Source organism: Panicum virgatum, chromosome 8K (assembly GCF_016808335.1).
Source record: "Panicum virgatum strain AP13 chromosome 8K, P.virgatum_v5, whole genome shotgun sequence".
Classification (NCBI taxonomy): Eukaryota; Viridiplantae; Streptophyta; class Magnoliopsida; order Poales; family Poaceae; genus Panicum; species Panicum virgatum.
Genome location: NC_053143.1, coordinates 48,365,230 through 48,388,014, shown reverse-complemented (window position 1 = coordinate 48,388,014; position 22,785 = coordinate 48,365,230). Strand labels below are relative to the sequence as shown.

At 47.3% G+C, this 22,785-nt stretch overlaps 2 protein-coding genes, 1 non-coding gene and 1 pseudogene across 3 annotated transcripts; 1 reads left to right on the top strand and 3 right to left on the bottom strand.

The window, feature by feature from the left end:
• The first annotated feature begins 621 nt into the window (after window positions 1-621).
• On the top strand, window positions 622-6,734 carry LOC120645868 (annotated as a pseudogene).
• A 1,284-nt stretch (window positions 6,735-8,018) lies between these two features.
• Window positions 8,019-8,100, bottom strand: TRNAS-GCU. Its single transcript has one exon. It is a non-coding gene; the product is annotated as a tRNA-Ser (tRNA).
• Window positions 8,101-8,581: 481 nt separating this feature from the next.
• Window positions 8,582-11,550, bottom strand: LOC120644978 (pollen receptor-like kinase 3). The gene is made up of 2 exons (XM_039921717.1): window positions 9,702-11,550; window positions 8,582-9,613 (listed from the first exon to the last, which is right to left on the bottom strand). Exons 1-2 carry the CDS (start codon window positions 11,062-11,064, stop codon window positions 8,988-8,990), a joined length of 1,989 nt encoding a protein of 662 aa, XP_039777651.1. The 5' UTR covers window positions 11,065-11,550; the 3' UTR covers window positions 8,582-8,987.
• A 150-nt stretch (window positions 11,551-11,700) lies between these two features.
• Window positions 11,701-19,902, bottom strand: LOC120644979 (monosaccharide-sensing protein 2-like). The gene is made up of 6 exons (XM_039921718.1): window positions 19,694-19,902; window positions 15,237-15,356; window positions 14,562-15,131; window positions 13,178-13,869; window positions 12,840-13,027; window positions 11,701-12,435 (listed from the first exon to the last, which is right to left on the bottom strand). The coding sequence occupies exons 2-6, from the start codon at window positions 15,313-15,315 to the stop codon at window positions 12,003-12,005; spliced, it is 1,962 nt and encodes a 653-aa protein (XP_039777652.1). The 5' UTR covers window positions 15,316-15,356; window positions 19,694-19,902; the 3' UTR covers window positions 11,701-12,002.
• Between the last annotated feature and the right edge of the window lie 2,883 nt (window positions 19,903-22,785).

Here is a 22,785-nt window from a genome sequence, read left to right as displayed (position 1 = left end):
TAATCTATAAAAACTCTAGAATGCCTTATATTTGATGACGGAGGGAGTAAGCTTTTGTAGTGATTAGCTCTATTATTTTTTGTGAGACTCTTGATCAGCCTTTTGGTCAAACTTTGCTTCCGTTTGGTTATAAATTTTGCTAATCATTGTTGAATTGTTGCATGCTTAATGAAGAAAACTCTTTTGCAAGTTTATTTTTGAAAAAGCCTTTCCGACACTTTGGTAAATCAACTCTTCCGCTTCGTTGTTGTATTTTGCTCGAGTGGGCTGCTTTTCGCTTGCTTTCGCTTTGCATCGAATTTTTTCTAACTGATTCTAGAGTGAGCTTGTCGGAAATTGGCTTATGTCACTACGGGGGTTAGAATAAAACTATGTTGAATTGAATTGGGGACATAATTTTTGTTATCATTGAGGAGAATTTTTAAAGGCTTCTATGTACTCCACTCCCCATCTCTAATCATCCGTTCAGGTCCTATTCAACATAATTCGGTACCTTAATCAATCATTCGGCCACACATTTGGTTTGAACTCTTGTAATTCTTAATTATATATATCTTCAAATTAAAAAATCCACGATGAACTCCCTCTGTTAATGTTTTGGTAATTTTTTTGCCGCACCTTTCTTTGTCGTCATTTCCAACCACACGGTTCAGTTCAGGGATTCAGACTTGTGATGTTCCAAGTCAACGGCAGCGCCCAGCGAGCTCCGGCTTGGATTCAAGCGAGCGGCGGCGGCCGGTCCGCCGAAGAACAGCTGCGCGATACGCACCGGCGGTGACTGGTAAACTCCTAGTTCGCTCTTCCTCCCGTTCTTTGTGCCAATCATGTTCCAGTTCGTAATAAAGCCATGTTTTTTTTTCCTTAGAGCAGCACCATTCAACTCCAGACGCCATTGCTCGCCCTCTCGCAGAGACGGATTCATGGAGGTCGCGATGGGGTTGCTGTCGAGGCTCATCCTCAAGGTCGGGGATCTGCTCGTCGGCGAGTACAAGCTGCAGAGCGGGGTGAAGGGGGAGATCGTGTTCCTCCAACCTGAGCTCGAGAGCATGCAGGCAGCCCTCGAGGAGATAGCCACTGCTCCTCCCGACCAGCTCGGCGAGCAGGACAAGATCTGGGCCAGCGAGGTGCGGGAGCTCTGCTACGACATCGAGGACAGCATCGACACCTTCGTGGTGCGCTGCGCGGGCGGCGCGCCGGCAGGGCCGCCGGACGGCATGATGGGGTTCATCCAAAGGAGCCTGGATCTGCTGACGAGGCTCCGGATCCGGCGTCAGGTTGCTACCGACATCAGAGACATCAAGAGGCGTGTCATAGAGGCCGGCGGGCGGCGTCAGAGGTACAGGATCGATGTGGCTAGGCCTGCTGCTGTCGATCCTCGTTTGTTGGCTCATTACAAGAAAGCAACAGAGCTTGTTGGGATTGATGAGGCAAGAGATGAGGTGATCAGCATTCTGATGGAAGCGGATGATCAGGTGTCCAACCAGCATGGCAAGATAGTTTCCATTGTCGGATTTGGGGGGCTGGGAAAGACGACCCTTGCTAATGCAGGGAACAATTCGATTGCTGGGCGTTTGTTTCAGTGTCTCAAACTCCTGACATGAGGAAGTTTTTCAAGGGATTGCTCTATGAACTTGGGAAGAATGTCAATGATGAAACATTGGATGAGAGGCAGCTGATCGATCAAGTCAGGAAATTTCTTCAGATGAAAAGGTATTAAATGATCACACAACACTTACAGTTCATATATTTCACAATGTTATATCATAATGGTCATGCACAAAGGTCACATTGGCACTAATTCAATGAGTAATTAGTTTTCTTATTCTGATATGGTTTCTGTATTATGCGTGCAGGTATTTCATTGTTATTGATGACATATGGAATGTCTCAATTTGGCATATGATTAGATGTGCTTTGCCCGATAATATTTGTGGATATATAATTATCACAACTACCCGTATTTTCAAGGTAGCGGAACAAGTTGGTGGTGCATACAAGATGAAGCCCCTCTGTCTTGACAGTTCCAGAAAATTATTGTACAGAAGAATATTTGGCAATGATGAAAAATACAAATGTCCTGATGAACACCTTGCAGAAGTATCTGATAGGATTTTAAAGAAATGTGCTGGTGTACCATTAGCTATAATTACAATAGCTAGTTTGTTGGCTAATAGAGGAAGAAATAAAATGGAGTGGTATGAGGTGTGCAACTCTATTGGTACTGGACTGGAGTATGGTCTAGATATAGAGAATATGAGAAAGATTTTAGCGTACAGCTATTATGATCTGCCATCCCATCTACGGACTTGCTTATTATATTTAAGTGTGTTTCCAGAAGATTACATAATTGCAAAATTTCGACTGATATGGATGTGGATAGCTGAAGGTTTTGTGCAACATGAAGTTCAAGGGAAAGGCCTATATGAAATTGGAGAGTGTTATTTCAATGAGCTCATAAACAAAAGTTGATCCAACCCGTGTATGACAGGCTTGATGCCATAATAGAGGCTTGCCGTGTACATGATATGGTTCTTGATCTTGTCTGTTCCATTTCAACAACAACAACAACAACAACATAGCCTTTTTTCCCAAGCAAGTTGGGGTAGGCTAGAGATGAAACCCGAAAGAAATAAGTTCAAGGTTCAGGCACATTGATAGCTAGTCTCCAAGCGCTCCTATCCAAAGCTATCTCTTTAGAGATGTTCCAATCCTTAAGGTCTCTCTTAACCGACTCATCCCACGTCAGTTTAGGTCTACCTCTACCCCTCTTTACATTATCGACTAGCTCAAGGATCCCATTACGCACCGGCGCCTCAGGAGGCCTTCGTTGGACATGTCCAAACCATCTCAGCCGATGCTGAGTAAGTTTCTCCTCAATTGGTGCCACCCCGACCCTATCCCGAATAACTTCGTTCCGGACTCTATCCCTCCTTGTGTGCCCGCAAAACCACCGCAACATCCGCATCTCTGCTACACTCAGTTGCTGCACATGTCGTCTTTTTGTAGGCCAACATTCAGCACCGTATAATATCGCCGGACGAATTGCTGTCCTATAGAATTTGCCTTTTAGCTTTTGTGGCACCCTCTTGTCACAAAGGATGCCAGAAGCTTGCCGCCATTTCAACCAGCCAGCTGAAATTCTATGCCTAACATCTTCATCAATGTCGCCATCCTTTTGTAACACCGATCCTAAATACCGAAACGTATCCTTCTGGACCACCACTTGCCCATCTAGACTAACGTCTCCCCCCTCATGCCTAGTCGCGCTGAAATCGCACATCATGTACTCGGTCTTGGTCCTACTAAGTCTGAACCCTTTCGACTCTAACGTGCGTCTCCACAGCTCTAATTTCCTATTAACCCCTGCCCTACTCTCGTCAACTAGCACCACATCATCAGCAAAGAGCATACACCAAGGGATCTCACCTTGTATATCCCTTGTGATCTCATCCATCACTAAAGCAAATAAATAAGGGCTCAATGCTGACCCCTGGTGTAGGCCTATGTTAATAGGAAAGTCAGTGGTGTTGCCATCACATGTCCGGACAAACGTCGTCGCATCTTTGTACATATCCTTAATGAGGGTAATGTACTTGGTTGGGACTTTGTGCTTCTCCAAAGCCCACCACATGACATTTCTCGGTACTTTGTCATATGCCTTCTCAAGGTCAATGAAGACCATGTGCAAGTCCTTCTTCTGCTCCCTATATCTCTCCATCAATTGTCGTATTAAGAAAATCGCCTCCATGGTTGACCTTCCAGGCATGAACCCAAATTGGTTTTGGGTCACACTTGTCCCTCTTCTTAGGCGATGCTCGATGACCCTCTCCCAAAGCTTCATCGTATGGCTCATCAGCTTAATTCCACGGTAGTTAGTACAACTTTGAACATCGCCCTTGTTTTTGAAGATAGGTACTAATATACTTCTCCTCCATTCTTTCCGGCATCTTGTTTGACCGAAAAATGAGATTAAAAAGCTTAGTTAACCAAACTATTGCTCTATCTCCTAGGCATCTCCACACCTCAATGGGAATACCATCAGGACCCAACGCTTTACCTCTCTTCATCCTCTTCAAAGCCTCCCCGATCTCTACCTCCTGAATTCTCCTCACAAAACGTCTGTTGGTATCGTCAAAAGAGTCATCTAACTCAAGGGTAGGGCTCTCACTCTCCCCATTAAACAACTTGTCGAAGTACTCTCTCCATCTATCCATGATCTCATCATCCTTCACTAGCAGTCGATCTGTCCCATCCTTAATGCATTTGATTTGGTTGATGTCCCTTGTCTTCCGCTCGCGGATCCTAGCCATCCTATAAATGTCCTTTTCCCCTTCTTTCGTGCCTAGCCGCTGATACAGGTCATCATACGCCTTACCTTTTGCTACACTCACAGCTCGCTTTGCAACCCTCTTCGCTAATTTATAGCCCTCGATATTGGCTGCACTCTTGTCAAGATGGAGACGCTTGAAACACTCCTTCTTCTCCTTAATAGCCCTTTGCACCTCGTCGTTCCACCACCAGGTGTCTTTCCCCTCCTGTTTGCCTCCCTTACTCACGCCAAACACCTCTGAGGCCACCTTCCGAACACATGTTGCCATCTTTAGCCACATGTCATCTGCGTCTTCTCCTTCTTCCCAAGGCCCCTCACCTAGCATCTTTTCCTTAAACGCTTGTGCCGCTTCCCCTCTAAGCTTCCACCACTTTGTTCTCGCAATCTTGGTACATTTGTCCCGGTGGGCACGTACCCGAAGACGAAAGTCCGCCACCACAAGCTTGTGTTGAGGGACAACACACTCCCCAGGTATCACCTTACAATCTAAGCAATCACGTCTATCCTCCCTCCTAGTAAGGATAAAGTCGATCTGGCTCGAGTGTTGTCCACTACGAAACGTCACAAGATGGGATTCCCTCTTCTTAAACACGGTATTCGCTATCAACAAGTCGTAGGCTAACGCGAAGTTCAACACATCCTCCCCCTCTTGACTCCTGCTACCATACCCAAAACCCCCGTGCACTCGCTCGAACCCTACATTAGTCGCACCCACATGACCGTTGAGATCTCCTCCTATGAAGAGTTTCTCGCTGGTAGGCACGGTACTAACCATGCTATCTAGATCTTCCCAGAACTGCATCTTGGTGCTCTCACTAAGGCCTACCTGAGGGGCATATGCACTGATCACATTCAAAACCGAATCTCCAACTACCAACCGGATTAGGATAATCCGGTCGCCTTGCCTTCTAACCTCTACGACTCCATCCTTAAGGCTCCTATCAATCAAGATGCCTACACCATTCCTACCCGGAGTTGCTCCCGTGTACCAAAGCTTGAAGCCAGTATCCTCAACCTCCTTCGCCTTCTGGCCCTTCCATTTAGTCTCTTGAACGCATAGAATATTTACACGCCTCCTAATTGCTACATCAACTAGCTCTGTTCCATTTCAAGTGAAGAAAATTTTGTTACCATGTTAAACAATGAGCACAGCACATTTCAGGCAAAAAAGGTACGTAGGTTATTGCTTCAGAGCAACATGGTAGATCATGATATTCCTTGTGCTAGTATGAGCATGTAGCAAGTGAGTTCAGTTGTTGCCTTTTCACTAGCTTCTAATCTAATGCTCGCCCTTGGGAGCTTCAGAGTTTTGCGTGTACTGTATTTAGGCAATTGTTATCTTCCACAAGATTGTGATCTTAAGCATATTGGAAATTTAGTTCACTTGAGATACTTGGGATTAGGAAAGACATCTTGTGCTCAGCTCCCTGATGATGTTGGAAACCTGCGATATCTACAAACATTGGATTTAGTGGGAACTCATTTTGGTAGTTTACCATCAACTGTTGTTCAGCTAAGACATTTGAAGTTCCTATGTATTGACCAGCATACAATAGTGCCAAAAGGGATTGGAAGACTAACATCCCTTGAAGACCTCTCAACCTTGTACATATGTGACTCCACGAATATTACAGAAGAGCTATGCCATCTAACGGAATTCAGGGTGCTAGAAATTACTTTGCTCCCTGGAGGGAACGGCACCTTGGGGAAATCTCTGGTGATGTCCTTATGCAAGTTGAAAAAAATGCAGTCTAACTATCTGGGTCTCTGGTGGTGAATGCAACTTCGATGCATGGGTCGCTCCTCGACATCTCCGTAGCCTACAACTACAATGCTGCTGGTTCTCAAGGCTGCCAGATTGGATGGCTCCATCACTTGTGGACCTCACCATCATACAGATCTCTGTGAGGGAGCTGCATCAGGATGATCTCGAAATTCTCGGGAAGTTGCCAGCTCTCCGTCATCTGTATCTGATGTTGGACCATGAGAATCTAAAAATCCCTCGGAGATTTGTCATTGGTACTTCTTCATTCCCATGCCTTGTAGGATGCAGGTTGATGGGATTTTTAGGAGCCGTGATGTTCCAGCAAGGCGCTATGATGATGCTTACAAGCCTTGCCTTCACGTTCCATGCACGGGAAGTGAGAAATTACGAGCAGCGATGGTAGATTCAACTTGGGCTTGGAGAACCTGATGTCACTCCAGGATGTCCTCGTTTACTTCCGATCCAGAGGAGCCAGCGAGATGGAAGTGGAGGAGGCAAAGGCTGCACTAAGACATGCAGCGACTATGACATATGGGGTTGAATGTTATCTAGACCTGGTTGTTATCTTTTCTTGTTTCTTCTTTTCTGTTGGTTCATTAGCATTAATTTTCCTCTGTTTCTTTCTCACATTCAGATTGATATTGGTCTGGACAATAGATTTTTATTCTATAGATAGATGAATCCTGCACTTACATACTTAACACATGTAATTTGCCAAAAAATACTACTGATTACATCTTCTTGGTAGTAGGTGTTCTTTTTTTTAAACTCATTTGACCAAGGCAATGTTGCTTGTTGTATTTTGGTTATCCATGCCCACACCACAGACAGTACCGCACCATCCACTCAAGGTAGGCAAATGTGTTTTATAATCATGTCTCTATTTTAAAAACGGGAAAAGATTCTTGGGTGAACCTATTGTATCTTCTGCCAAAAGCTGACTTGATACTTATTATTGTCATGGGTGAAACTACATCATGCTGGTTCAATCCTAGCACGCTGATGAAACTACATCTTTATAGGCTGAAACTACATGCTAATGGTTCTCTACACTGCCTTATTGGACGAATCCCAGGCTTCTGGACCTATCTTGTATTTTGATCTCCATGAGGGAGCTCCAGCAGGATGATCTGGATACCTTTGGGAGGTTGCTAGCTCCCTGCAACCTGTATTTGAAGGTAGGCCTAGAAATGTCAAGATCCTTAGGGGCTCGTTTAGATAAAATTAAATCATTCCAATACATATGGATTGTAGCCAACAATGAACCAACTTTCCCCCAAATGCCTCCCAACAGACCTGGGAGATTTTTATTCAGTGAAGAGATATAGTAAGTAGTGATTCTTGTCATTACAAATTACTGCCATTTACTACCTGTGATTCTGTGACAAAAACCATCAATAGCTACCATCACAGCGGCGGTTCGATTCGGTGACTAAAACAGGATGATTCTGCAAATTGCAACCAGCAACACCTATTGATGCTTCCATTTGCAGGTTTGTGCTCCTGTTGAGTACAGTGGTTGGATTGTCCGGTTTCACACTTTCACTGGACTTCCTTTTCAGCTGCCAAGTGATTATGTATAGTTTGTTTTCTTGATGGTCCAAGGGAATAAAATCACTTGCTCAGCTTCTGCATGGTGCTCTGCTTGTAACGTTGGTCGGTTCATATGAAGCTTCAGAGAGTGCTGCCGCTTCGAGTGCAGAAGATGGGCAGAAAAGTTACTTGGAGTGGTTTGCAATTGCGATGAGTCGACGAGTTATCGGACCATACAGGTGACGTGATTTCGTTGCTGCTGCTGCAAGTAGGATTAACGGAGAAGCAGATATATTAGGAGAGCATTACAGGAAAGGGCCTATAAAATAAGTTTATTGATAAAAAAATGATTTTGCAACAAAAAAAAAAGAGAAATGGAAGAAAAAAATACGACGCCTGAGAGATTCGAACTCTCGCGGGGAAACCCCATGTACTTAGCAGGCACACGCCTTAACCACTCGGCCAAAGCGTCGCTGTATGCACGCTGCAATCTCACAGGTATATTTATCAGAAAACAGACAGAAGCAAAAGGCAATTTCAGATTTCACCATATTATTATTCAAACTATATATGCTCATATGGTCATAGAAAGTTGTAATTTAAGCAATAATCTCATACCGCCTTCGATGTTTACAGATGCTCTATACCACAATTCTATTTGTGTATCAGATCAATAAATGACCATACTGCTGCTTTGTAATCTTCTGTCTCATCTTCGTGTCATTCTCCTGAAATATGAATGGTTCAATTTGAAAATCTGTATCTTCTGATGAAACATTAGGTAGGGTCTACTAGTTCACCGAAAACTGGTTACTAATACATGGTAAGCACCTATGGCATGGTAAAGGAATGGTGTCCCATTCTAATTCTGATTAAAAGGTAAATTAGATGTAAAGGGTGGCGGAGGTTTACATTCACTATAAAATTATATAGTTTTACCCGAAGATAGCATATCCTCATGAAATTTACTAAAGTAAGACATATAGATTCAAAGCTACAATACATCCTTAATTACAACAAAATACATACATAGGATCCTAAGACGAACACAATTGCCTTTTACATTCACACAATAGGGACAGATGATCTTTGCTCCTCATCACAGATTCACCAAGTGTCCAAGTCCAAGTAGGTCGAAAATTCATCATCCCCCTCCATTAGAAAGAATAAGATTTGCTCAAAGGCCCCTAGATTTTTTCCCTTTCTCTCTACTCCCCTTTTTACAAATTCAGACCTCCAATCTCCACGCACCGCGCAACCATACCCTCCTCCCACATTCTTGCCATCATCTGTGATCAACGGCCAGGATTTGACAATCGAGCTCCACATGAAAGAAAGCATCCACGGCGCAACCGTGCATCACGGCGCGCCGCCGGCGGCGATCTCCTCCACCATCCGGGCCGCCTCCGCGACGCTCGGCCGGCACTCGGGCTCGGGCTTGGCGCAGTGGACGCCGACCCGGAGCAGCCTGACGGCGGCGTCCCCGCCGGCCGCGGCGATGGCCGGGTCGACGAGGTCCCGCTCGCCGCCCTCCGCCACGGCCCCCGCCGCCCAGTGCACGACGTCGGTGCCGCCGCGCGCGGTGTGGAGGTACTGCGACGGGAACCGTCCCGTGACGAGCTCGAGCAGCACGACGCCGAGGCAGTAGACGTCGGAGCGCGCCGACACGACGTCGCGCGTGGTGCCCTCCGGCGACCGGAACGCGAACATGGCCTGCGGCGCCTGCGCCGCGTTCACCAGCGGGAAGAAGCCGTAGTCCACCAGCCGGGGCTCCAGCTCCGCGTCCAGCAGCACGTTGCCCGACTTGAGGTTCCCGTGCGGCGGCGGCGGCGGCGGCGCGTCGAAGTCCGCGCCGTCCATGCTCACCAGCCGCCCCGCCGGGATCGCCAGCTTCTCGTGCAGGAACGCCAGCCCGCGCGCCACGCCGGCGGCGATCCTCACCCGCGCCGCCCAGTCCAGCACCACCCGGTTCGGGCTCTGGTCGCCTAATCATCCATCGATTAATTACTAATCAGCCACGTTAATTACAATTTGCGATTGGTTAATTAGATGACTAATCGAATGATTAATTACCGTGGAGCATGTAGAGGAGGCTGCCGCGGGGCATGTACTCGGAGACGATGAGCTTCTCCTCCTTGCGGTAATGGTAGCCGACGGGGGGGAGGACGTTGGGGTGGCGGAGCTCGCCGAGCATTTGGACGTGTTGCTCGAACTCGTCGCGGCCGACGCGGTTCATGTCGCGCATGCGCTTCACGGCGACGGTGACGCCGTTGCGCATGGCGGCCTTGTACGCCGACCCGAGGGTGCCGTTGCCGAGCACCTCGGCGGAGGCCTTCATCAGGTCCGGCAGGCCGAAGGCGGGGATGTCGTCGGCCAGGAGGACGAACTCGCCCATCCGCCGGCTGCCGGCGCCGCCGTGGCTGGACGACCCGCCGCCGGCCACGTCCACGGACACCATCTCGCCGGGCCGCGACCCTGCCGCCGCGGGCTTGTTCGTCGAGCCGCCCGCGCCGGCGTCGGCGTAGTAGTCATACGCCGACGCGGCGCTGTTCCGCTCGTCCTGCCGCAGCATCAACACCATGGCGCCGCTGACCAGCAGGATGACGAGCAGGATGATGCCGATGACCACGAACACGCTCGTCTCCTCCTGGACGGCCATGAAGTCCGCCGCCGTGGGCGGCGGCATGCTCGGCGGGGGCGCGGGCCCGGCGGCCACGCACACCGCGCTGTCGCTCCCCGGCGAGCCGCACAGGCCGGCGTTCCCCGCGAACGCCGACTTGTCGAAGCGCCTGGCGATGTCCGGCGGGATCGAGCCGGTGAGGCGATTGTGGGAGACGTTGAAGAGCTTGAGCGAGGCCGGCAGCTTGGGCGGGACGGGCCCGTCGATCTGGTTGCGGTCGAGGTGGAGCTCGATGAGGCGCGGCGCGGCGGCGATGGCGGCCGCCGGCAGCGGGCCCGTGAGGTTGTTGCCGTCGAGGTAGAGCTTCTTGAGCCACCGCATGTTGACGAACACGTCGGCGGGGAGCGGCCCGGAGAAGGCGTTGAAGGAGAGGTAGAGCGCGCGGAGGCTGCGCACGGCGCCGAGGCTCGCCGGCAGCGGGCCGGAGAAGTTGTTGTGCTTGAGGTTGATGGAGTGGAGGCCCGGGAGCTTGGCCACGGCGCCGAAGTCGAAGGAGCCCGACAGGTTCATGTGCGTCAGCCGGAGGCCGGCGAGGTTGCCGTCGAAGCACTGGACGCCGGGCCAGGGGCTCCTGGCGTCGCACGGCGGCGACGGCGAGGACGCCGACCACGCCTCCAGCCTGCCGGTCGGGTCCGAGAAGGACTGCTTGAGCCGGAGGAGCGCCGCCGCGTCGGCGCCATCCTCGGCGAGGACGGCGGGGAGGGGGAGGAGGGCGAGGAGAGGGAGGAGCAGCCGGAAGGCGAGGAGGGCGACCATGACCGGGTGTGGTGGTGGTCAGAGCCCCGTCCTCCGCCTTTCTTCCAGCTCTCTTCTCGGATGGATGATCCCTGCCTTTCGTGGCGACGCGTCGCCCTGGCTTTTGTCGTCAACGCCTCTTCTGCTGCTCCAGTGGTTGCGCAGGAGGTTTCCGGAACCAAAAATAGGCCGGGTGCCGCGGCGACCGACCGACGGAGAAGATGATGATGGTGAAGGTGATGATCCAATGCCACAATCTGCTGTTCCAGCTTCTTGAGATCAGGTGTGCAATGGGATGCAATGAAGGCTGGGTAGCAGCAGAGGATGGCCGAGCCTAAACGGCTAAACCTCTGCCCCTCCCAGCCAGGTAAAATGGCTCCTGGTTCTGTAGATGGGACTAAATATAGTCTGGATGTAAAATAAGCAGTGATCAAATTAGTAAAACTGAAAACAGGTCCCTGATCATTGCTGCATTGCATGTGTACAACATGCTATAAATCAGATGCAGACTTACCATTTCGCCTTCGGGAAAATGAGGCAGAGGTAATGTCTGAAAAATGTTTACCTTCGTTTAGAAATTCCTAGCCACATGCATTTTTGTTCCGGTAAACAACGATGAATGGGCTTTTACAGCAAACAAAATCGTTCCTGGAAGAATGACAGGTGGTTTAATCTGTATAACCCCAGAAATATTATTTCGATCTCAGAAAGGATACATGCAGTGAATAATTTCTTGCTGTGAACACTACAAACATTGCTACCAATCTGAAAAGAAAAAAAACACTACAAACATTGCTACCAATCTGAAAAGAAAAAAAGAATTAAGCACCAGATACACTATCACCAATCCTCCTAAAACTAGCACAAAAGTTTCAACGTCCAAACTCCACTTTGTTATATGTACACACATCATCCATCAGCACCCAGCCTGAGCTACCTTCAGTCCTGAGTAACCTAACCTATATATACCGCGACTGCCTTGAATTTTGGAAGAGCTCGGCGATGAACTCCAAGTTAAACGCAGTCATCTCTGGTATTCTATAGTAGATGAGACAAAGAGCTATGCAGCACATAAGTGCATAGATCCCACATGCTCCACCGAGCCCGATGGTACTCAGCATCACAGGGAAGCAGTAGGCTGAAAGCAGCCCTCCGAACCAGAAGGAAAGAGAACAAAAGCTCAAGCAGGTTGCACGGGCTTTGGTTGGGAACATCTCGGAGCAGAGAACATTGGGTATCGGCCCCAAACCGATGACGTAGGAGCAGAAGCAAATGGTTAATGCGAGGTGGAAGAGGATGGCACGCTCCAATGATCCCATATCCACCAGGGTGGACAAAGACATAACACTCAATGATAATATCAGGATTGGAGTGGTTCCCAGTATAAGAGCCCTGCACAAATGTAGACACAGATTAATATGTGCATTCCTTAGGGATGTACTAATGTAAATAATGTTTTCTTGACTAAAAAATGAATGTTTTCCTCAAAATTCACAATCACTATGTGACAAACTTGCTGCTCAAAACGTTGGCAAAATGAAACACTTGTACAAAATTTCAACAACAATTTTATAGGGTTCTCAATGCAAATGAATCTCAGAAGCAAATGCTGGAATCAAAACTATGCAAATGTCAGAGAAGTATTGGGAGTTCAAAAATCATACAACATATAAAGGTGATCCACTAAGGCAGCCACAAGCTATACTGTGATGTATGCATAGACGTTTTTCTCTTGGTCTTGTGGATGCATTTCTTCTAATTGTAAACTGACATTATTTTGTTGTCTCAGAGTTTACCTTCTCCCGCAGACATCCATCAGCAGCATTGCAGCAGTTATACAAGGGAGCATCAGCAAAGCATTAAGGGCACTTATGAGAATTGATGTTGAATGAGGAGAAAGTCCAATGTCTGAAAACAAACTAACCACTCCAACCTGTTTAAGTATTTCAGGAGTGTAGCGGAGAAGCATACTGATCCCTGCTGACTGTATTTTTGAGAGAGAAAACAGGAAACAAGCAAATAGAACCTTGTCAGCAGACTAACTAGCATTATATTAGTTGCCATTACAAAAGGATTGTGAACTGAATTCCATGCTGAATTTTGGACAAAAGCTACAAGTGACATAGAAACATACCTGCTGAAGAGCTTGAAGTAACATGCCATAGCACAAGGCATACCTGATTCCCGGCTGAAGAAGCATGCGCCATTTAGACTTCATATCAGCTGTTTCAGATAGCCGGATGATTCGATATCTGTATGGATGTCTCCTTGAGTTTTCCATATACCGATACGCAGGCTGGTAAGGCAATGCCATCCCACTGGTTTCTTCATCTTCTTCTTCAATGTCATGATCATGTAAAGATGACATAAACTCTTGTGTAAATGCTGAAGTACCATGCCTTCTTAAATATGAAGAGCTCCCCTCAGAAGTAAAAGATGTATTTGTATCATTAACTTCAACCCTTGCTGTCTGAGAAAGCAGAGAAGTCCGCAAACCATCTCCATTATTAGCTTCTCCAGCAGAATAAACCTCCCTAGGTTGTTGATCATTGCTATCATCCCTGTTCTCATTCATATGTTCATGTTCCAGAAAAGAAAAACTGTTGAAGACTGGGAAGAAAATATTCCTTCTGCTTCCTGTTGCTTCTGACATAGTCTCATGAATGCTTCCAAGAAGACCAACTAGTGGATCTGAAAGGTTCGAATACAAAGTATTCTGGGGCCAAATATGGCTAGAAATGAGTCCGGCTAAACTTTGACCCTGTTCAGTCTCAGTGGCTGTGTCCGAGATAAAGTCCACACTTTCCACAATAGTTTCTATTTCTCCTGCAGGTCTATGTGATGTCATGGCGCATTTGTGCTTCTTTAGACAAAATTATAAATGAACAAATAATCATTGGTTGGCTAGATTTACAAAAACATGACACCACGGTTAATGCAACATGCATAATTAAAGTGCCTCACAACCTATAGTCGTTATACAAATCCCCTTATTGACCTGTTCTATCTCTTATGTTAAGTGCATAGCTGTCAAATGCTCCTTATGTGTAATTTTACAGCAGACATGAAAAAAGGGACTGGATTGGCTTCCACTCAGATACTTGGATCTGAGAGCATGTAATAGACTACTAGTTACTTGCATAGTTATAATTTTTAACACTTTCTATATTAGGAGGTTCTTCAGTAATGTGTGAGGTTCAATTAGCATTTCCAAAGGCTATTTGAAAATCAGAAGATTATGCCTATTCATTTCTCATAGCTCTGGCTCCATGAACACCAAGCAAGGAAACAGGTGATGGTTAAAATCTTGGTTCATTATCCCATAATTTGACTCATAACAGTACTAATTCCAAAACTGTAAGTGTTTTGTATGTCATGCCGTCAGACATCAGTTGCAACTGTGCATTTATCTAGTCCTCATGACTGCATCTGTTTCCCTATGAATTCTGAACTAATCACCTTTGGATGAAAAACATGTGAATAAATCAGAAGCAGTTGGCAACTGGCAACATTCTCACCTGAAATATCATGCTTCTTCCCTCTAAGCCACTGCAGGGAAACTCTGGCCTCACTAAGCTTTCCATCATTTGCAAGCCACCTAGGTGACTCTGGCAAGTAGTACACTAACAAAGCCAAGTAGATGATGGAAGGAGCAAAGATTGCACCGATCATAATTCTCCACTTAGGTGAAGACATTAGTGTTAACCAGAATATCAGGCAATAGGAAAAGATAGTTCCTATGAAGAACATGAAATGTGGCATAGTTACTAGTAATCCCCTCAAATTTGGAGGAGATGTTTCGGATATATAAATAGGGACACAGGTGAAAACCAAACCACTTCCTGATCCAACAAATAACCTAGCTAGAAGTAGAATATAGATGTTAGGAGACCACAGCATCAGGAGACCACCAAACAATAATAGTAGAGATGAATGGACCAGTATAGCACGTCTTCCAAGCCAATCTAATAGTGATCCAGAGAATATTGTTATCACAATAGCCCCAAATGCTGATACTGATATGGTTATACCGTCAATAGAATGTCCATTCTCCAATTCAAATTCCTTTTCCATATGACGATTAGCCTCTGTCAGATGATAAAATCAAGGTTAGTATGACAAGATAGTTGAGTGTTCTATTGAAGATAATTAATCTATAATGACAAAAAGTAGCAGCAAAGGAAAAACATTACCTAACAATGCTGCAAAATCCCATCCAAGTAATGTATAACCAATTGAAACGACAACTGCAGAAAATACTGTTGACTTCATTTCATCAAGTACTATGGCCCTTCTTCAAATATTTTGTATACCTGAAAATATGAACATTTATGAGAAATACTTGATTAAAAATATAATCCTATCAAATTACTTTTTTGAAGGCAACAAATCGAACTTTTGCTCCCAGAATTAGACAAACAGCTACATGGTTGCAACCTGAATGCCAGTCCTCTATACATGGGTCTATACATATGCCAGTACAGTTACATTGCAATATATGAAACTCTTATTCGTTGTTATATTATTGGGTTAATCCATTAGTTATGTCATTAACTCCAGTGGATTTTTTATAGGAAACTACTTAGAAAGTCACTGAGAAAGCATATTTGGTTGGTACTGAGAAAGTCACTCTGAAAGGCAGCATTGAATGCAATAATAGAGGAATATATGTGAAAAAATATTTGGGCATTCTTCATTCTAGGGCTAAAATTGGGCTAATAGCTGTGTAAATATACTGCATAGGAGACAGTTAGTGGAGAAAAAAAAATTTGCATGTGAACTTTTTATTTATGGTAATCTACTCTCCTTCTTGTTTACAATGAATGACCCTTAACTCAAGAATGCTAATGTAAACATGGAAGATTTGCAGTTGATAGTAGCTGGTAAGAAGCCGTTGAACTGACTCACCCTGCCGAGCATGCCATGCAAAATGTGGGTAAATGGATATTTGTGGAGGTATGCCCAAAAAAAGGCAAGTAAAATGTGCAATCTCTGGTATAAACATTTTTGGAATGAGGTAAATTTTGTCTATTTATGGATGTACAGAGCGACTAATGTAGGGTGCGACTAATGTAGGGTTCGAGCGAGTGCACGGGGGTTTTGGGTATGGTAGCAGGAGTCAAGAGGGGGAGGATGTGTTGAACTTCGCGTTAGCCTACGACTTGTTGATAGCGAATACCGTGTTTAAGAAGAGAGAATCCCATCTTGTGACGTTTCGTAGTGGACAACACTCGAGCCAGATCGACTTTATCCTTACTAGGAGGGAGGATAGACGTGATTGCTTAGATTGTAAGCTGATACCTGGGGAGTGTGTTGTCCCTCAACACAAGCTTGTGGTGGCGGACTTTCGTCTTCGGGTACGTGTCCACCGGGACAAATGTGCCAAGATTGCGAGAACAAAGTGGTGGAAGCTTAAAGGGGAAGCGGCACAAGCGTTTAAGGAAAGGATGCTAAGTGAGGGGCCTTGGGAAGAAGGAGAAGACGCAAATGACATGTGGCTAAAGATAGCAACATGTGTTCGGAAGGTGGCCTCAGAGGTGTTTGGCGTGAGTAGGGGAGGCAAACAGGAGGCAAACAGGTGGTGGAATGACGAGGTGCAAAGGGCTATTAAGGAGAAGAAGGAGTGTTTCAAGCGCCTCTACCTTGACAAGAGTGCAGCCAACATCGAGGGCTATAAATTAGCGAAGAGGGTTGCAAAGCGAGCTGTGAGTGTAGCAAAGGGTAAGGCGTATGATGACCTGTATCAGTGGCTAGGCACGAAAGAAGGGGAGAAGGACATTTATAAGATGGCTAGGATCCGCGAGCGGAAGACAAGGGACATCAACCAAATCAAATGCATTAAGGATGGGACATCGACTGCTAGTGAAGGATGAGGAGATCATGGATAGATGGAGAGTGTACTTCGACAAGTTGTTTAATGGGGAGAGTGAGAGCCCTACCCTTGACTTAGATGACTCTTTTGACGATACAAACAGACGTTTTGTGAGGAGAATTCAGGAGGTAGAGATCGGGGAGGTTTTGAAGAGAATGAAGAGAGGTAAAGCGATGGGCCCTGATGGTATTCCCATTGAGGTGTGGAGATGCCTAGCAGATAGAGCAATAGTATGGTTAACTAAGTTTTTTAATCTCATTTTTCGGTCAAACAAGATGCCGGAAGAATGGAGGAGAAGTATATTAGTACCTATCTTCAAAAACAAGGGCGATATTCAAAGTTGTACTAACTACCGTGGGATTAAGCTGATGAGCCATACGATGAAGCTTTGGGAGAGGGTTATCGAGCATCGCTTAAGAAGAGTGACAAGTGTGACCCAAAACCAATTTGGGTTCATGCCTAGAAGGTCAACCATGGAGGCGATTTTCTTAATACGACAATTGATGGAGAGATATAGGGAGCAGAAGAAGGACTTGCACATGGTCTTCATTGACCTTGAGAAGGCATATGACAAATACCGAGAAATGTCATGTGATGAGCTTTGGAGAAGCACAAAGTCCCAACTAAGTACATTACCCTCATTAAGGATATGTACAAGGATGCGACGACGTTTGTCCGGACATGTGATGGCAACACCACTGACTTTCCTATTAACATAGGCCTACACCAGGGGTCAGCATTGAGCCCTTATTTATTTGCTTTAGTGATGGATGAGGTCACAAGGGATATACAAGGTGAGATCCCTTGGTGTATGCTCTTTGCTGATGATGTGGTGCTAGTTGACGAGAGTAGAGCAGGGGTTAATAGGAAGTTAGAGCTGTGGAGACGCACGTTAGAGTCGAAAGGGTTCAGACTTAGTAGGACCAAGACCGAGTACATGATGTGCGATTTCAGTGCGACTAGGCATGAGGGGGGAGACGTTAGTCTAGATGGGCAAGTGGTGGTCCAGAAGGATACTTTTCGGTATTTAGGATCGGTGCTACAAAAGGATGTCGACATTGATGAAGATGTTAGACATAGAATTTCAGCTGGCTGGTTGAAATGGCGGCAAGCTTCTGGCATCATTTGTGACAAGAGGGTGCCACAAAAGCTAAAAGGCAAATTCTATAGGACAGCAATTCGTCCGGCGATGTTATACGGTGCTGAATGTTGGCCTACAAAAAGACGACATGTGCAGCAACTGAGTGTAGCAGAGATGCGGATGTTGCGGTGGTTTTGCGGGCACACAAGGAGGGATAGAGTCCGGAACGAAGTTATTCGGGATAGGGTCGGGGTGGCACCAATTGAGGAGAAACTTACTCAGCATCGGCTGAGATGGTTTGGACATGTCCAACGAAGGCCTCCTGAGGTGCCGGTGCGTAATGGGGTTCTTGAGCGGGTCGATAATGTAAAGAGGGGTAGAGGTAGACCTAAAATGACGTGGGATAAATTGGTTAAGAGAGACCTTAAGGATTGGAATATCTCTAAAGAGATAGCTTTGGATAGGAGCGCTTGGAGACTAGCTATCAATGTGCCTGAACCTTGAACTTATTTTTTTCGGGTTTCATCTCTAGCCTACCCCAACTTGCTTGGGAAAAAATGCTATGTTGTTGTTGTTGTATGGATGTACAGAGCACCTCCTTTCCTGTCAGAAGTCAAAAGATGGAAGTACAGGACCCCCCAGACAATTAGTGGAAAGGCATGGCCTTCCAATAATAGGGGTTCGGTAAAAATCACTCCGCAATCAAGTAGCATTTCTAATTAATGTGCTACCAGCTGTACAGCAAATAGCAGCCATCAGTATTGTCCACAAAAAAAAAATGCTCTTAACCAGCTCCCATCTCTCCATGATTATAAGTGCATGGTCTTTACACCAAACAAGTCAATAGACAGCGCATTAAGACAGAACTTACCCAAAAAATAAAATCAAGTGTCCCGCCAAAGCTTGGGGGGGGGGGGGGGATTGAAACCTGTAACCGACGGTCCAGAAACGCCCAGGAAACCCAGTCCAAGCCATACAACTAGCGTTAGCCGCTCTGCTCATCTCGAACTTGTGCAGTTTTCCGCCCTTAACCTAAACCGCATGGCATGGCAAACCATGCCTCTGAGAGAGATTCTGGGGCTCCACAATCTCGTCCCATCAACGTCGGCGGAAGCGAACGGCGGCGCGACATGCACGAATCGACAAACAAACGTAACGGGCGCAGTGGGTGCCGATGTCCGGTACTCATGAAAACGTGTTGCGTTTTCCCCAATCCGAAGCAACCCCAGGCCATTACACGTCACAGAAATCTATCTAATATCAACATCGGCCAGCTAGTTCCACCAGTACAGGCAGAGGCAGCCCCCCAAAAGGCAGCCCATACCTGCATACAGTCCACGCCACGATGCAGGACCATTTCATCATCTACAGCACCAAGCCCAGTCTCGTACACCAATTTCGCTAATCATCTATAACCACATCCAACAACAGAAAAAAGAAAAAGGAAAGGTCGGAATTCTAGGCTGAAGGCACCCGCCGGCACCCAAACACACTAGCGCTGCCCGGCACGGACTGGGCAGCCGTCACCCCACTCGACCCCGCACTGGCCCGCGAGACACGGCAAGCGATTCCACTCCCGCGCGCCGCCGCGCCCCCACCCCTCCCCTCCCCTCCCCGCCGCACGAGCCGCGGAAGATCACCCCCGCGATCCTCCGACCCCCATCCCCCCACCCCGAAATGACGCGAGAAATCCTCACCTGCGGGCGCGCGGACCGACGGGGCGGAGCCGGCCGCGGGAGGCACGCGGTGGGGGCGGCGGCAGCGGCGGAGCCTGGTCGCCGCCGCGCGCCGGGCCGGTTGGAGAGGAGGGGCCGGGCCGGGAGGAGGCGCGACGGCGGCGGGGGTAGACCGGCGGTGATGATGATGATTAGATATTTAGATTAGCTGGAGCCTGGGGGTCCGGAACGGAAGAGAGAGAGAGAGAGAGAGGGGCATTAGTGAGCGCACGGCTCGGTCAGTTGGATCGGCCGGGCTGCGCCCCCGCCGTCCGTTGGCGGATCAACGGCCTGGAGAGGCCCAGCCGGTGGAGGCCTGGTCCTTGCCCATCACTTGCCCAAATCCCCGCGGGCTCGCTTGCCCACGAACAAATTTACTACCACTAGTCACAACGTGACAGCCGCGGTTAGCGTTGGGTACGACACGCGAGAAAGTACAATTAACAATGCTGCTGGCTAGAAATAGAATCAAGCCCATCGCTCTGTTGTCTTAGTATGTGTCTCTTGTTTCGCTTCCCGGACCTTTGTCTTGCTGGGCAGCGGACGCGCTTTAAAATACGTGAAACGCGTGCTGTAAAAGATATGAAATACTCTGTGCTTTGTTTAGGTGAAGTAAAGCGGGAAATCTTAGAGCATCTCCAAGAGTTCGCTAAACTGGTTTGGCATCATTGGTTTTTTGCAAAAACGAAAAAAAAACTTGCCTCCAACAGTTTTGCATTTTTTTTGTGAGAAAAGATGTATTTGATTAGAATAAGTTCTTGCACAGTACACCCTTTCTTGCAGAAAGGCCCTTGAAAGTAACAAAAATTACATAGAGACCCCCGCACACACTGTTTCTCTTCTTCCTCCACTGTCGGCACCGCTGAGCCTCCGCCGGCCAACGAGCAACGCTCATGGAGACCAAACCACCATTCTTCCCCAATCCAAAGCAGAGAGCGGACTCCACGCATTGGGAAGCTGCAAACAATCCACGATGAAAGAACCCAGCCATCAGCACCTCTACCTTGATCCCTCCTCCACCTTCTTCCGCCGCACCATAGTCCCCGAGGTCAACTCGGAGGCAGACGAAGAAGCAGCCAGCAGCAACAACAAAGAGGAACGAAGAAAGTCCGCAGCCGGCGACAAAGATGCCGACCGGGAAAGGAAAGCTCACAGGGGAGCACAGGGGCACCGTGGACGACGCCGACGAGCCAGAGAAGCCTCAGTAGCAGCACCATCCAAATTAAACCGGCTTAAATACACTAACCATCATCTTAATACTTAATCAAGTTACTGTGCACTTAAAACGGTGTAACCTGACAGGCTGTCGGGTAAAATCCCGATTAAACTACTGTACTCCAGGATCACAATTGCACTTAGACCCGTACGAAGACAAACATAGGTGATACCAGCATACAGAAAACCTCAAATTAATTTACAACACAAGTTTTACATAAAAGGCTCGAATACAAACGACAGACTTCAAAAGCACAGCGGAAGTTTAAAACTGAGCTCGAAATACAATACGATAACCACGACGATGATACAAGGTGAGCTCCACATCCTGCCCACCGATGTGATGCCAACCTGCCCGATCTTCACGGGGAAGACGGGGCCCACACGACGGTCCAACCCGGAGGAAGCGGCTGTCCAATCCAGGACGCACAGACCTCCTCGAAGTCAGCGGGGACACAATCTGCTAAAAAGGGTTACAACAACAACCCTGAGTATACTAATACTCAGCAAGGCTTACCCGACTTTGGGTATACTTAGCCCATACCTAGACATGCAAAGATTTCTGGCTCTGGAGTTCTTTTGCTGAAAGGCTACTAGCAGTGAATCCTTACTTTCAATATTTTAGCTCCATTTAGTACAGCGAGTATGAACTAAATTTGCCTAAACATCTAGAGCACACATGGTGGATCAGATTATTCTTCAGACAACAGGTACAACATTCCATCTTCACCTTCGATGCTTATTCCACTTCTTACTACGATGTGACGCAGTGACCAAGGTTCTCTTAACCGAGAGAGACGGCGAATCGATCCGATTTAACCTTGCAAGGTGGACCTAACTCACATGACACGCGTAAACCCCGTCGGGCCACACACGTCAACTGTTCCCATCATCACCCCGACGTCTGAATCATGCCTGCCAAAACCCGGGTGCAGGGTCCCTCACGGCGAACTTTCTGAGAACCCGGAGGCGACATACTATCCAACACCCGCCATCATTCCTCTCCCAGAGTAGCAGGTCGCGATTCAAAGTATCGTTGCAAATCAGGTAATTAGCTTACCAGTTTCGACTACCTCCTACTTCCGGCATGTGGTTAGTACTGTTCAAACTCGGTCATCAGGGCCAACAACGGTACGGTCCTCAATTGACACAGGCGGAAGGTCATGTTCTCATTTATTCCATATCCATATTCCAACTCATTTCCGCCCGGTCACCAATTCTTTTTACTCATCAACTCATATCGAAGCTATAGCTAAGGGATCAAGATCCTAAAACTCGCGAGTGATAGCAATCACTCGACTCCTACCGAAATCTTATTTAGCAGAGCATTTCTATTGACACCTGCCTACTAGTATAGGCCCACGGTACCTAGGGAAAACATGCATACTATGGTTCCATTCAACTCCTAAAACATAAATGCACAAATACTTAACTAATAACGTTGAATACTGAAAATAGAGGTTATGCTCCGGGGCTTGCCTTGCAGGTCAGCGAGATTAACGAAATCTTCTGGAGCGTGCTCAACGGCGTCCTCCTGCTGCTCTTCTGCTCGTGGCTCCTGGACCGGCTCAGCAACTAGCTCGTGGACAGCTTCGTTCGCGGCGTCTACACGAATAAAAATATGCCATGCAACCATTAGGACACAGCGCAAAATATGAGTGCTTATTGTGGCAGAACCGCCTAAATTATCCCGGCTCAAGTGCGCAGGCCATCACCATAAAGGCAACATTAGTTTAAACGCACTTCCAACGGAACAATTCTTGGTCTGTCGGGTAACGTCCCGATACAACCACCGATTCTCGGATCGAACAAGCATACCCCGCACGAAGGCGAGTCCAGAGATATTACAACCACGAATT

Coding starts and splice junctions, on each gene's coding strand:
- LOC120644978 (XM_039921717.1), bottom strand. CDS start 11,064: ATGGTCGCCCTCCTCGCCTTCCGGCTGCTCCTCCCTCTCCTCGCCCTC. Junction 9,614..9,701: donor CCTCCTCTACATGCTCCACG/GTAATTAATCAT, acceptor ATGGATGATTAG/GCGACCAGAGCCCGAACCGG.
- LOC120644979 (XM_039921718.1), bottom strand. CDS start 15,315: ATGAAGTCAACAGTATTTTCTGCAGTTGTCGTTTCAATTGGTTATACA. Junction 15,132..15,236: donor GGATTTTGCAGCATTGTTAG/GTAATGTTTTTC, acceptor ATCATCTGACAG/AGGCTAATCGTCATATGGAA. Junction 12,436..12,839: donor ATGGATGTCTGCGGGAGAAG/GTAAACTCTGAG, acceptor ACATTTGTGCAG/GGCTCTTATACTGGGAACCA.